The sequence below is a fragment of the Diachasma alloeum genome, unplaced genomic scaffold, assembly GCF_001412515.2.
Source record: "Diachasma alloeum isolate Michigan unplaced genomic scaffold, Dall2.0 Dall_scaffold_00183, whole genome shotgun sequence".
Classification (NCBI taxonomy): domain Eukaryota; kingdom Metazoa; phylum Arthropoda; class Insecta; order Hymenoptera; family Braconidae; genus Diachasma; species Diachasma alloeum.
In genome coordinates this window covers 1,632,546-1,646,236 of record NW_021680349.1, presented here as the reverse complement: position 1 = coordinate 1,646,236, position 13,691 = coordinate 1,632,546, and the positions used below count along the sequence as shown (strand labels likewise).

Below are 13,691 nucleotides of genomic sequence, written 5' to 3'. Positions count from 1 at the left end.
CTAGTTGGTGAAATTTAACAACTATTTAATTAAAATTCAGAAATAGATTTTTCAATTTCATTCGACAACCATTTGTTAAATTTTCAATCGTTTCATAAATTTCATCTAGTTTGGTAGTCAAAATTGATTGAATGAAATTGAAAAATCTTTCCTAAATTTTAGTCAGTTAGTTGTGAAAATTCAACAACTAGTTGGTAATTCATTTTTCCACCAACTAGTTGGTGAAATTCACCAAATAGTTTTCTCCGTACGTAATGGCACGATTACGATCCTTCACGTCTGCCTATCAGAATTCCAGAGTCTATCCCTGAAAAGACCGCCGAGTGTTGCCGAAACCGGGACATCGGCATTAACTGAGACCTTGACGATAGCTCAACACCGACATCAATGAACCCATGTCAATAAAAAAATCGTGACAATTCCCCGAGTGACGTAAGCCAAATGTATCAAGAGAAGTGGTACACTGTACAGTGCAGGGATTCAGCGTGGGGGGAAAAGCAGTCCGCGAATGGCCTCGAGGGGGGAACCTCGCTCAAATTCTCGCAACTATACTACGTTCAATTCCTCACTCCCGTAATAAAACATAGTTGGCCTCTGCCTCACCTAGATAACTCATAAAAAACAAAACAATTCAATCCGCACCCATACGATGTTCGGGAGATCAAAGTTTGGGTCCGGTCGCGGATACAGTTTCAATTCATCAAAACACCCATTCGGAAGGAGACACCGCAATTGGATATTTTTGAATCGACGAAAGTCGAGACACCATCATCATGAGAGAAATCCGGTGGAGGAGGGCAGGTAAGAACCTATAGTACTTCAGATGTTTTTGGGTATATTTGCTGTTAGCCCGAAGGCATGAAGCTGCGTTGTCATTCTTTCGGAAATCTCCAGGAGTCACCCGTAAAGCGTCGTTACTGTTGGAGTCATGAGGCTCAAAAGTCCCCTACCGAGACGCGGAACGTACAAGTAAGCAGTTTATTCCCCCCTCGATACAATAGACAGATTTTTTTATTCACTCCATCTTGCACATCGCATCATTCCAAGTGTGAAAGACGATACTGATGGAACGAGGGGAGCAGGACTGAGTGAATAAATTTCTCGAGGTAACGTGGGTGTACGTGGAAATGCCCTCTAGAGCGTGAAGGTACAGTGAGGGGGAAGGGGAACACAACAATAAGGGTGCAGAAAGTGTGATGGTCAGTTGCAGCTGTTTGTTCCCCCCCCCCCCCTCTGTGTACTGTATTACGCACGTGCCCGTTTGTGTTAGTCTCTCTTGAGGCAGAAGGAGAAGAAAAAAAAATGTTTGACGTTTATTAGGTCCTATTAACTCTGATAGAATCAAATAATGTTCTGAAGACGTACAGTTAACGGTTTAATTTCGATCATGTCGTTCTACTCGAATCTCACTCCCGAAGAAATGACGAGAATTCAGCCTTTCATCAGGGCTAAATGGTAGTGAAAAAAAACACGCGAATGTGACCTTTTGCCTCTAAATTTGGTCATTTTGTAATTTTTTTTTTTGCTGCAGTGTGATCATGACAAGGGACTCACCAGCTATCGAGTCAATCTCAGCAGTTCACGACATCTCCGATGGCGAGCGTCCCAGGCATCTGGAGATTTCAACGACTTCGGGTAAATCCAAGGATGAGGACATGACTGACGCCATTGAACTACAAACTAAGGAGCCAACGATGAATGGCCACAACGGTGTTAATCACAAATTTAAGGATCATTATCATGAGGAGAAGGACAATGACTGTTGTGTCAAGTGTGTATACTTTGCTCAACAATGCTGCGAGTGTGTGATAGTCTGAGTGACTGTATTATTTTGTATTCTTCGGAAAATTAATTAACTAACTTTTATAAAAATATACATCAAGTATTTTTTTAGAATGATTTATCTATTTATTTGTACTGGAGGCATGAAGAAATGGAGATTTCGTAAATTTTTTATGAATGAGGTTAAGATTCAGTGGTTGGGGGGAAAATGCTGTCAAACTGAGGCCGGAAAGTGGCGCCACTGAACCGCCGATTTGCTATTCTCCCGCCGATTTTTTTTTGTGAATGTCAAATGAATGTAGGAAGCAACGTAATTACTGTGTAATTAGGGACAGAAATTTTTTAGGGAACAATAAAGTGAATTTTATCCGTCAGAAACGTAATCTCGATTATTTTTAGTTTTCTTAATGGGAAGTGCGACTAATGTCCGTTATTAATACACGATTTAGTTCGAATTTTACTCAAATAATGAGTGTTGTGCCGGAAATATTAAAATCTCCGTCATCCACTATTCTAATAACTGCTAGGATTTTTTAAACTTCTCTGAGTATTTGGAATTCCTCTGAAAAACCATTTGCAATTTTTTTTCTTGTGAGAAACTATTATTTTGAAAATTATATTGAAAAATCAACGTGTGTTGATTATTCTTGATCAAATATTCAGCAAGAATTTCCACCTCAAACTTGCTCGATTTTCAATAACGAATGAAGAAAAAATCGATAAAAAGCCAATCGAATTGTCGAATAGGGGAGGTTGGGGTAAAACGGGCACTTGACTTTTTTGAAATGTTAATGAGGGGTTGAAATGTTGATAAATTTTTTTTTCAATATAAAGAACAATTCTTTCCCTTTGCGACGAGCCTAAACTGAGGTCAATTGATCAATTTGTTTCTGAGTTATGAATAATTTTAAAAAAGTCTAAAGTGTCCGTTTTACCCCACCCTCCCCTACTCTAGTTATTCTATCAAATTTCTCCAGCCGTGATGTCATTTTGAGCAAAAAAAAACATTGAAAAAATCCAAAAATACATTCCTCAAACCCACATACATTCAAAAAGTCCCTCCACTCGCCTTCGCCTAGTGTGTCCGCCCACGTCGCCGACAGTCGTCCCCTGAAAACCCGCCGTCAGTCCCCGCATCACTAAACGCAAGAATGTCACTTGTCAGTGTGGTGAGGGTGGTACTGGTGGACAACAATTGATCCATTACCCGTCGATTACTTATCATTCAGCGCATGTAGCAGCTGTCACGTACCCGTTAACACGGCCCACAGCCCTCCGCAATGATCACAACACCATTATCATCGTGACTACTAACAAAACCGTAACCAGTACTCCATAAATTACCATAAACACCACAAACATGGCACAAATACCGTCCTCCACGGATGATCTGCCGAAGAGTTTTTTATCAGCAATGAGGACTCTATTCCGAATAATGGATGATCAAAATTCTGGTTACGTCAAATACTCGGACATAGAGGAGCGTTGGCAGGACGATGGTACCCAGGGTCTGCCGAAGGGTGTCCTTGAGAGTTTGAAAAAAATAACACCACCCAATGGGCTCTTGTCCTTCGACAGATTTTGCGCTGGTCTCAAGATGTGTCTGCTTCAAATTAAAAGCGAAACTGATACGAAGGAGAGTCACATTAATCGTGACAGTGGACAGCCGACTAGACCCCCATCAGCACCATTTCTCACTGGTGATGGACAGGGTAAAACCCCTTGGACATCTCCAAACACAGCTGCCATACGACCCAACAACGCCAATGCCATTTCTCAGCAGAGAACCCTCAGCATGCCTCAACTAATTCCAGGAAAAAAAGACACAGTGAATAATTCATATCACCACTATCACAGCCATCACCATCACTATGGAGCCAATAACAACGATAATCCAGGGAATGGTAATCCAATGCCATTAGATAATATCGAGGGTAGGAGCAATCAGGAGTTGAAAGTCATCAAGCCACTTGGCCCACCAAAACCCCCCAGAACAGGGGCTGCCAATTTCGATAAATCAGAGATAAGAACTGCTCTTCAGAATTGGCAAATGGGACTCATGATGAGTGACGGGGACAAGTGCATTGATAAATCTAGACAAATGGTGCCAAATGGTAGTAGTTATGGGGTAGATTCTAGGAGTTTGAGCTCGTTGAGACCTCAGAGAATTCTGGGGGATGGAAAGGCTGGGGAGATGCACAATAATGAGATTGGCATTCCCTTGAAGAAGAATACGGTGCGCAGGAGGGAGCCCAGGAGACATACACTGCAGAATGGAATTGATTATAATTTGGTAATGAGTGATTTTTATCGGCAATTTTTGGTTTTTCGGTTTGAGGGGAGAGAAATGGGAAAAGACAGCTCCACTGGAATATTATGTGAAAAATATCACAGGAATATGTTTGGATTGTTTCCATCGTCAAGTCAGACACTTATGGAAACATTCTATAGATATTTTTTTACTGATAGAAGGCAGTAGATTCTGACTTTTCGATATGTTTCTATTAAAAATCCATAAAAGTCATTAAGAAAGGAATTTCGAAGCTCTTTCGGTTTTTTTGTTTCTCATTATAAAATGCAATAAAAATCTTCATACCCTAGAAAAATAACGAAAAATCTCAACAAATTAAGTTGTAAAAAAAATCGATTTGCTCAGTTTTTTAATGAAATGAATTATTGAAAAATGCGTAGCAAATTCCCATCATTCTAATGAAACTTCAATGGTATCCTTATAAAATTCGGAATGATTAGGTTTTTCCATTTAAAAATCTATTTCAAAAACTGTTCTTAAAGTGAAATTGATCAACAATCTGATCCCTTTGACATTCAAATACTTTAAATAATAATTGCCCACTGAATGTCTGCAAAATTTCAGGTAAAAAGAATGAAACAAATCGAACAAGAGCGAGATGTATTGCTTCAAGGCCTCGCAGCAGTTGACAAAGCGAGGGAGTGGTATTTGAAGCAGATTTCAGTGACTCAGGAGAAGATCAGACATCTCGGGAATATGGGCTCCCACGTGGTACCTCTCAACATTCACTTCTATTCGCTGGAATAATATTCGTGCATTAAACTAATTATTATTTTCAACAGGAACAATGGACCGAAGCCCAACAAGAGCGTTTGGAGCTTCAGAGAGCTAGAGTTTTAGAAGTGAATCGCCACTTGGCAGCCCTGATAACTAGCTGGGAACGAGGTGGATTGCCAATGCACATGAATCTCGCGTTCTTGAGTACCCCCAGTTCAGCTCAATTGAGTCAAGATATGATGGCACGGTTGAAGCAGCAGAATCGTAGATTAACCGAAGTAATTCACCCCCATTTCTCTCAATTTTTAATCCTTAATCAGTATTAATAATAGAACTGATAACTACTTGTTATAGAAAGTGAGCAAGAGGGAACAGAAAATAGTTCTCGAGTAGGAGGAGAATTTACCTATTTACTTATTCACTTGCTATTAATAATTTTCAGTTTATTTACTTTGAAATCAATTTTGAATAAGAAATTCCACGAACAATTGGATTTTGAATTGAATCCGAATTCGTAATATTGAGAATTTGAATGCAACTGTCATTTCACTTTCAAAAAATCAATTTCTCGCAATTCTTGAATCCTCAATCAATCCTAATAATAGAACCAATAACGACTTATTATAGGAAGTGAGCAAGAAGGGACACAAAATAGTTCTCCTCGAGCAGGAGAAGGAGAATTTAATGCGGGAGTTGTACAGTCGTCAAGCAGGAATGATCCAATCTCGTCGATCTACAATGATCCATGAGCAGCACGATCAGACATTCATGTAAGGTACTTATTTACCCACATTATCCCCCTCTCAGCGACCCAAGTAATAATATAAGTATTTTCAGAATCTAAAAAGCGTTAAAAATCTTCCATCGAGACTGTTCCCGAAAAATTTACATTCCAATTAAGGCATCGACTGCTAGGACACAGGGTAAAATCAGTTATTTTAAGTGCTCTGCGACCTTTATAATCCGTCCAATGAATCATGAATACTGTAACTAAAACAATTTTCTACTATTTTCGTTGATTATAAATTATTGAACTTATAGAAAGAGTATAAAATAAAGAGATTATGTCAATGGAAATTATCTGGCACATTTTTCCATTCGCCTAGCGAATTGGCAACAATATTCTGTTGTTTTTCAATATAAAATATTTTATAGAAAAAATCAAGAGAATACGATTTTCCTAGACAACTTACTCAATTAAGATATTTTCTACTGAAACTCCTCCCCTGAAAAATTCATGAAAAAAACTTAGAAAATTGATGTCGATGAATTCCTACACAAGCCGTCTCATTAAAAAAGGACGAAGAGATAAAATTCTAGTAACTCGTCTTAAAAATCGTTTCGACTGGACATTCTCTATCAAAAACGCGGAATTCCTCACTAAAAACGACCACAAACTAATAGAATTTGCCAGCAAATTCGCTAGTTTTCCCTATATTTTCTTTTCGTATTCGAAACATTATCACCGCTCGTGTTTCGCTAGCTGTTATCAACTGCCCATGCCGTTGGCTCCATTACTTTGTATTTTTCATTATCATTCAGAGGAGAAAAACGTTAGAGATGTATGAGCCCATAGATATACCCTCTTCCCTCATATCTGCTGTGACCAGTTCAACTCTGATAAGATCCAACTTCCTCTCCGTCCCAACGCGCTCACGAACCGTTTCACGATGTTTTCGTGCTCTCAAATTTAGAATTTATAATGCCCCCCCCCCCTCCCTTTCCATCCCGCTTCTCTTGAAGAAATGTTAAAAAAATAAAATCAAATTTCCCGGATCACTCCAGACACAAAAAAGCATGAAATAAAACAGTCTGGAGTTGATTTTAAAGCCCACGACAGGAAGAAAGAGCGATGAGAAAAAAAAGAGGCGGAGTCGCAAGTGCAATGGCTTTGGAGGCCCCGCGCACATGCACGAATCCCAGGCCACAGAGGTTTCTTTTGTATTTTAGTCCGTCACCAGCTGACACGCGCACTCTTTTAACATACAAGCTACCCCACGCGCGTCTTCATTCGCTCATTCAGTCCCTCATAGTCACTGAAATAGTGTCGTGAATATCCGTTCAAGTCCCTTCGGAATATTTTCAAGTGCACGCGGGCATTTCTGGGAGTGCGATCCACCGTTTGCCGGAGGGAAAACTGAATTTCGAAATTTCAAATTTTCGAGAGGAAAAGGCTATAATCATGGGAAAGATCGCGCTTTATTTTGTTATCATCGTCATCGCAATGGGTATGTTCTCTTTTTTTGAATTTCTTCCTATGGAGGTTTAAATTTCTCCCTCGGGGAGATGTGCATGCTTCAATGCCCAGCGGCGTGAAGTATTTCTTCACGTTGTTAACGAGATTGACACGGTGGACAAGCTTCCCACGATGGTTAAAATAACAAATTGAGTTAGCGTGCTCTAGATGTTGAGTAAAGTACTCTCGCTGTGAGTGAACATAAAAAAATATAGGTAATGTGATAGAATACCCCCCTCCATTTGTTTAATCGAAAAATTCAAAATTTCTGGTAATTTTTCTTAATTATTGTTGACATATAGATTATTATGGAATTATATAAAGTGAAAGAACCCAAAATTGGCCGGAAGATTGGTCTGGGTTAAGATGAATTAATTTCTCTCCTCCACAACACAAAATTGCTAATTTGTGAAAGCAACCGCTCTTCGCTTTTAACCCAGGAGTCACGTCGAGAACCTAAACAACACCAACAACCCTAAGACAGCGTGATTAAGGGGTAACAGAAGGCCACGGTTTCCTCGAAATTTTCAAACAAATTTCCTGTTCAAAGTCATCAATATTTTTTGAACTCAAAGCACAATGATCTTTATCATCGCTTCCTGGAGATTAATGTTCTTTGATTTATAAAAATATTGAGCACTTTCAGCAGGAAATTTGTTCAAAAATTTTGAAAATTAGCGGCATTCTGTTACCCCTTAAGCTTTTCTGACGAACCATTCCCTCCGCTGTCCATTCACCAGCAAAATATCACCTATTACTTGTGCCTGAATAGCTGTGCATTATTTGCTATTTGAATGTGATTCTCTGAGGATATATACTCACATAACCATTACACTTATAGATGTCGTAATCAATCATTTAAAATCCATATTTAAGATGACAGAATTAATCACTTCTGCATCTATGGATTTTATCGTCAGAAAGATGTTAAATAATTTCCAGTCCTGAAGCAAAACCAAATTACCACATGCAATTCATCCCAACACTATAACACGACTAAATAAAATCTGACCTGTGTGTTTAAATTCAATAAATCCTCGCCCGCAACTCATTCCTGAGGTACTAGACCTCTGTATTGGAGAGCGACTCTTTTTAAATTTATATTACTGTTTGTACTGATAAGCCATTGAGTTTGATGTATAAATTAATGAAATTAATTTGGAGTCATGTATTGTCAAACATTACCAAAATCTTATCTGATGCATGCCATATGCGCAATTAAAATCCGCGTTTAAGATGACAGAATTAATCACTTCTGCATCTATGGATTTTATCGTCAGAAAGATGTTAAATAATTTCCAGTCCTGAAGCAAAACCAAATTACCACATGCCATTCATCCCAACACGACTATAACACGACTGAATAAAATCTGACCTGTGTATATAAATTCAATAAATCCTCGCCCGCAACTCATTCCTGAGGTACTAGACCTCTGTATTGGAGAGCGACTCTCCTTGAATTTATATTATTGTTTCTACTATAAATTATTGAAATTAATTTGGGTTCATGTATTGTGACACATTACCAAAATCTTATCTGGTACATGCTATATGCGCAATGAGTGGGAAGTTGTTGCCGTTGAGTGCATCCGGTGATTCCTGGTATGCAATCACCCCCTGGGTGGTGATAAATAAGGTGATACGTTGATCGCTTTAATCGGTATTGAATTTTAATCAGGAATTCTCGGGGATGCGTGCGATCTCGATCAAATGAGACACGGCTGTCGGATTTTCAATAATCAGTGTAGTTGCGGGTACGGGTGCAGAGCGGAGTACAGATATGACTCGAATGAGTCCTGTAAAATGGCTCTGAAAGGTAATAATTTCGAATTGATCTTGACACGATCGATAGGGAGGATTTGAGGAGCGAGATTGATCTTCTTCTCTTGTTTTTATTCTTCACCTCTAGGTCGACGCCACGATATTTGCAGTCGTCAGCGGCCGTGTCTTCATGACGGCTCGTGTCTTCAGATTTCACAAGAGCCTGGATACAAGTGTCAATGCGAGGGCACTGGATATTACGGCGCACGCTGTGATAGACGTAATCATTCATTTTCTATTGCAATTCTGGGGAATGAGATGGGATATTTTGTTGGAATCATATACGTTTTTTGCGCGATTTTCATTCGGAGATATTCATACGTTTCAGTTTTTCATTCAAATTATTCGGGTGAGATTCATTTAATAAGAATATTGAATTTTTTAACCACTGTTAATTTAAATGAAATGCTCTCTTAATCAATCAGTTGATTTTTCTCGAAATGGAAATTATTGAAAATTTGATAATTCGAGTAATTATTGCTCTAAATTTCCAATCTGTTGAAAATTCAATTCAATTCAACATCATGATAAAAAAAAACATTTTTAAAAAATCGAAAACTCATATTTCAATGATTCTTTAACGTGAAAAACTCAATTTTCTTGAATTGTCAAGATTAAATTGAATTTCAATTCGTAACATTGAAAATTCGCACGCAGTTGTTACTTAAATTTTTTTTTAATTCCAAAACTTCATCTTTTTTCACTTTCTCATGAAAGAAAATATTTCATCATAAAAATCGGAAAAAACTGAATTTCCAATAAAATCCCCTATTAAATGCTCCAGAATTTTGTACCAGTTTCTCTCGTAATCTCCAACTAAAAAATCTACCATTTCTATTTCCAGCGTGCCCCGGGCCAAACAGTCTGAAATTCCGTGGACCATTCCCATACGAGTGCGTCGTTATCTAAATTCTATAAAATTGTCTCCCCAAACAAAACTACGATGCATGTGTTTTTTTCTCTCCGTTCCACTTACTTCGTTATCACCAGAAAGAATAGCATTCTGTTTCCCCAATGATACTCTGTACATAAAACAATAAATGATAGATGAAATTACCCGATCACGAAGCTGAAAGCCAATAAGTTCTAAAGGAGATGGTGAAGAGATTTTGTTATTGCTTGCAAGGTTTATTCATCAATAATTTTACAGCGTTTTGTTTTTTCTTTTTTGGTTTCTCTCCTTGTTATGGTTTCATCGAATGGGCTCCGATGCAAGCACACTTGATATCCGTGAACGCTCCAATTCATCAAGTGTGATTATGTCCTCCCCTCACTATCACACTATTACAATTAATGCCATGCTTACCTCCGTCGTTTCATTATTGTTTCCATTGTTTTCCATACCAAAAACGTGAACGACAAACATATCAGAAAATTGCCATCACCATTTTTCCATTGTATTTCCCTCGAGTATCACTCCTCCTCTCCCGCTATTATATTTTCCTCTGGCTTTCAACTTGAATTCATTATACTAATTTGATTCACTCGTTTGTTTTCTTTAACACGTGACTGCATGAGGAACTTAACAACGTATTTATATATTCATATATAATATATTATCTAGAACAAACTGGTGGCCAGTTCTTGCATCCGTTCTTCATTGCTTTTTTAAATTTTTTAATTCAATCATTTTTTTTCGTTTTACATTTTCGAATTTTCTTTCATCGATAAACAGACAATGCGGTACAATACACGCATTTAGTTTGAAATTTATTTGTGATACGTATTGTTTACATTTGTTCTTCACTCCCCGGCGTCACGCTGAAAATTTACGGGAATATTTTTGTTTTTACTTCTCTTGTAATTCGTTTTCTCTCGTTATTCTTTCCCATTCACACGTACATTCACGCACACATTCACCCACACTTGCTCGGATAACAGTAGAATGATCTGTCTTTCATGTACATATTTTCTCGTAAACATTGAAAATCAACATAATTCGAATTTTCAATCAGGCAATGTTGAATTTTTTCTCCTGGGGTTTTGTTCATTATTTGTTTCTTACACATTTTCTTTTTCTTTTTGTTGTTTTTTTTCATTTTTAAATTAACTTAATTTACATAATTTTTCCCGCTAATAAAAAATACCATTATGAAATTAACGAAAGAAAGAGAAATAAATGGATGGATACATGTTAATCAATCGATAATAATTACATAATTAATTAATGAGAAAAGAAAATTCGATGGAAGGCGACGATAATTGATAAAATGAGACGCCTGATGAAGGAACGCTCGTTCTTTCTAAATAAATTACATGTTATTCTCCATCATGATGTAAATGTGTGCCGTCCTCGCGGATTTGTTAAAGTATGGCTCGTTGTTTCCGTTTACAAATATTAATAACCAAATTCGCCATTAGTTTATGTCCTCTCAAATGTTTTCCTTCTCGTACGATTTGTATTTTTCTTTTTTAAAGAATAAGTCTCAATTTGGCAAATTTTTACGTGTTTTTTTTTCGCAATGCCTTACATAATAGTAATATCGGCATCAACGTGCGTGGACTAAAAAATAATAATTACTTCAACGATGGATGGGGTAAATTTGTATGCAATTCTATCATTGATGCTGAGTCTTGTCTCTTCTACTCTTCGATAAATCCGGCAACACGTTGTGAGCGTTCTTGGGTGAAGCCACGTGTGCCATCCGGTCCTTTGGGCTGTCTGATGACTGTTAACTTTGGGCCCGCGTCTTCTAATGAGACTGTCCGGAGTCGGCTTATCAGGCGCTCAGGTCGTTGTTGTACTGATTCTCCACTAAAAATGAAGAGAATTATTAATACAAAAGCCATTCATATCCTCAGATCAATAATATTAAGTACTGGACGATGCACCCCATAATATTTGCAAAACGTGAATAATCCCCTTCAAATCGATTTCTCAAAAAATTCCAGGGGAATTTTGGATACTCATCTAGTTTATCTTGGTGTTGGTCGTTAAAGAGATATTATTTCACTTTAGTGAAGCAGAAATTACCTGGATGAAGCCATTGATCAAGTGATTAATCTCAAGTAACTAATTCATTCCCTATCTTTGGTTTTAATTCGACGGGGATAAAATGGAGGACGGTCAAATTCCCATTAAACACTTTATTTATTGTGATAAAAAAATATAAAACATACCTCAGTCGTGTAACATTGCAAGCCGATGACTTTCCATTCCTCTGATTAGTAACGAGTACGAATTCCACTTGATCACCAGGCTGCAGTGTTGCATTATCCTTAACCTCAGTCATATGAAAGAAAAGTTTTTTTCCCTCGTCAACCTCATAAGCGAGAAATCCAAATGCTCCCTTAACAGCGTCAACAGTTGCAATTCTCTTTTTTCTAACAGCAACGATATTACAAGCATGGCCCTCAGAATCAATTTGAAACTGCACAGGATCATTGATCTGCAGCAATTCACGTTTATTCAATAGTCCCATTATTCCAAATTCATATTCGGGTGTGTTGTCGTCGTCATTTGTCGACAATAATTTAATTAAACCAGCGTATTCCTGCTGATCGGGATTGGCACTGCGCAAGGGTCTCACAACAGTACCATCGAGCACTTCACTGACAACAGCAGCACGTGGTATTGTACCACGTGCAACAACACGCACTGATTCAGCTGCTATACATCCACCTGTACCACGACCATTTCCTGTGTTCACTGTACACTCAATTTCAGATCCAAGCTCTAAGTTGCCTGCATCACCATCAAATGTGCTGGAACGAGTGAAATTAATTTTTATTATTTGAGGTGAAACATTCAATGGAAAAAATCTATGTAATTGTTGCTGGAATTCTATGAAAATTATGCAGAGTTGTTGTCCATTGTGGAATAGATTTTTTTTTATTTATGAAAATCAATAAATGTGGATTTTCTATTCAACTTATTCTTTTGGGTTTTTATTTTTAAGAATTTTCCGGCATGAATTTTCAGTGGAAAAGATGTGAGAATGTCATTTCCAAGAATAGTTACAGAAATAGCTAAATGTATTATTCTTTTGGTTCAAATATCTCTCTGAAAATCACACGACTAAGTTATAGAATTGTAATAGAAATGAATCAGGAATTCATAGAAATTTTCATTTTTTGGATTTTAGTATCCACAAAAACTTAAATGTCAGGTGTGTAGGACGTCACAATCTTTCTTAAAAAATTGAATTGTTGAAAAAAGTGAAGCTTTAAACCATTCAAATGTATATTGTTTTATCACCTCTCGACTTACCTAAAGTGAAAAAATATTTCTTTTTCATGATTAACAGTCTCAATAAATCCAAAACCATCCTTGAGAGCTGCAATAAAACCTTGACAAATTTGACCAACCGGTTTGTCATTTCCATTCTGTGTTTTTTCAACCGGTGGATTCAGCAGTGATATATCAACTGCCACTAGTTCCTTATTCCTCTTCACTTGGCAGATGCCGAATTTAACCTATTGTTGCATAAAAAAGGTGAATGAATACTTTGTTTTCGAAATTGTTAATATTTCTTTTGGTTCACGAAAAATATTCAATCCAAAGCTATTTTCCAAAAAAAAATCCAAAGTATCTGTTCATACCTTTTCATTCAATTTTGGAACACTCTTCGGATCACAATCCTTGGCAAAGAAAATAATGCTTTTTTGAGTCCCATCTTTACCCGTGTACCCAATTAACCCCGGCTCGATGCCATTAACATCCTGAATAACATTTCCAAGTACATCACTCTCAGTAACAGTTTCAAACTGAACAGTGCCGGCTGGCAAGTGTTTGAGCCTGATGGCACTGTGACGCATATTGCCGAAGAATGTCGGTGGATCCTGCAAGGGATAAATTATAAAACATTGCACACAAACCCACAA

General features: G+C 37.5%; 4 protein-coding genes across 6 annotated transcripts in view; 3 read left to right on the top strand and 1 right to left on the bottom strand.

Moving 5' to 3' along the window:
* The first annotated feature begins 300 nt into the window (after window positions 1-300).
* Window positions 301-2,150, top strand: LOC107047424. 2 transcript variants are annotated; one of them, XM_015270196.2, is made up of 2 exons: window positions 301-801; window positions 1,532-2,150. In XM_015270196.2, the coding sequence occupies exons 1-2, from the start codon at window positions 650-652 to the stop codon at window positions 1,815-1,817; spliced, it is 438 nt and encodes a 145-aa protein (XP_015125682.1). In that variant the 5' UTR covers window positions 301-649; the 3' UTR covers window positions 1,818-2,150. The 2 variants fall into 2 exon arrangements, with proteins under 2 accessions (XP_015125682.1, XP_015125685.1); XM_015270199.1 differs by lacking the exon at window positions 301-801 and adding an exon at window positions 1,238-1,455.
* A 777-nt stretch (window positions 2,151-2,927) lies between these two features.
* On the top strand, window positions 2,928-5,887 carry LOC107047403 (suppressor APC domain-containing protein 2). Of its 2 annotated transcripts, none has more exons than XM_015270173.1 (5): window positions 2,928-4,075; window positions 4,658-4,804; window positions 4,876-5,088; window positions 5,438-5,580; window positions 5,648-5,887. In XM_015270173.1, exons 1-5 carry the CDS (start codon window positions 3,143-3,145, stop codon window positions 5,652-5,654), a joined length of 1,443 nt encoding a protein of 480 aa, XP_015125659.1. In that variant the 5' UTR covers window positions 2,928-3,142; the 3' UTR covers window positions 5,655-5,887. The 2 variants fall into 2 exon arrangements, with proteins under 2 accessions (XP_015125659.1, XP_015125663.1); XM_015270177.1 differs by having other exon boundaries at window positions 5,438-5,585.
* Window positions 5,888-6,773: 886 nt separating this feature from the next.
* Window positions 6,774-9,931, top strand: LOC107047790 (multiple epidermal growth factor-like domains protein 10). The gene is made up of 4 exons (XM_015270627.1): window positions 6,774-7,038; window positions 8,725-8,862; window positions 8,956-9,087; window positions 9,712-9,931. The coding sequence occupies exons 1-4, from the start codon at window positions 6,993-6,995 to the stop codon at window positions 9,774-9,776; spliced, it is 381 nt and encodes a 126-aa protein (XP_015126113.1). The 5' UTR covers window positions 6,774-6,992; the 3' UTR covers window positions 9,777-9,931.
* A 633-nt stretch (window positions 9,932-10,564) lies between these two features.
* LOC107047780 (cold shock domain-containing protein E1) overlaps window positions 10,565-13,691 on the bottom strand; it is a 7,739-nt gene continuing 4,612 nt past the window's right edge. The window contains exons 6-9 of the mRNA XM_015270615.1: window positions 13,410-13,649; window positions 13,078-13,283; window positions 11,988-12,572; window positions 10,565-11,622 (exon numbers count right to left, since the gene is read on the bottom strand). Coding sequence (XP_015126101.1) covers window positions 11,451-11,622; window positions 11,988-12,572; window positions 13,078-13,283; window positions 13,410-13,649 — 1,203 coding nt within the window. The 3' untranslated portion in view covers window positions 10,565-11,450. The remainder of the gene's footprint in view (window positions 11,623-11,987; window positions 12,573-13,077; window positions 13,284-13,409; window positions 13,650-13,691) is intronic.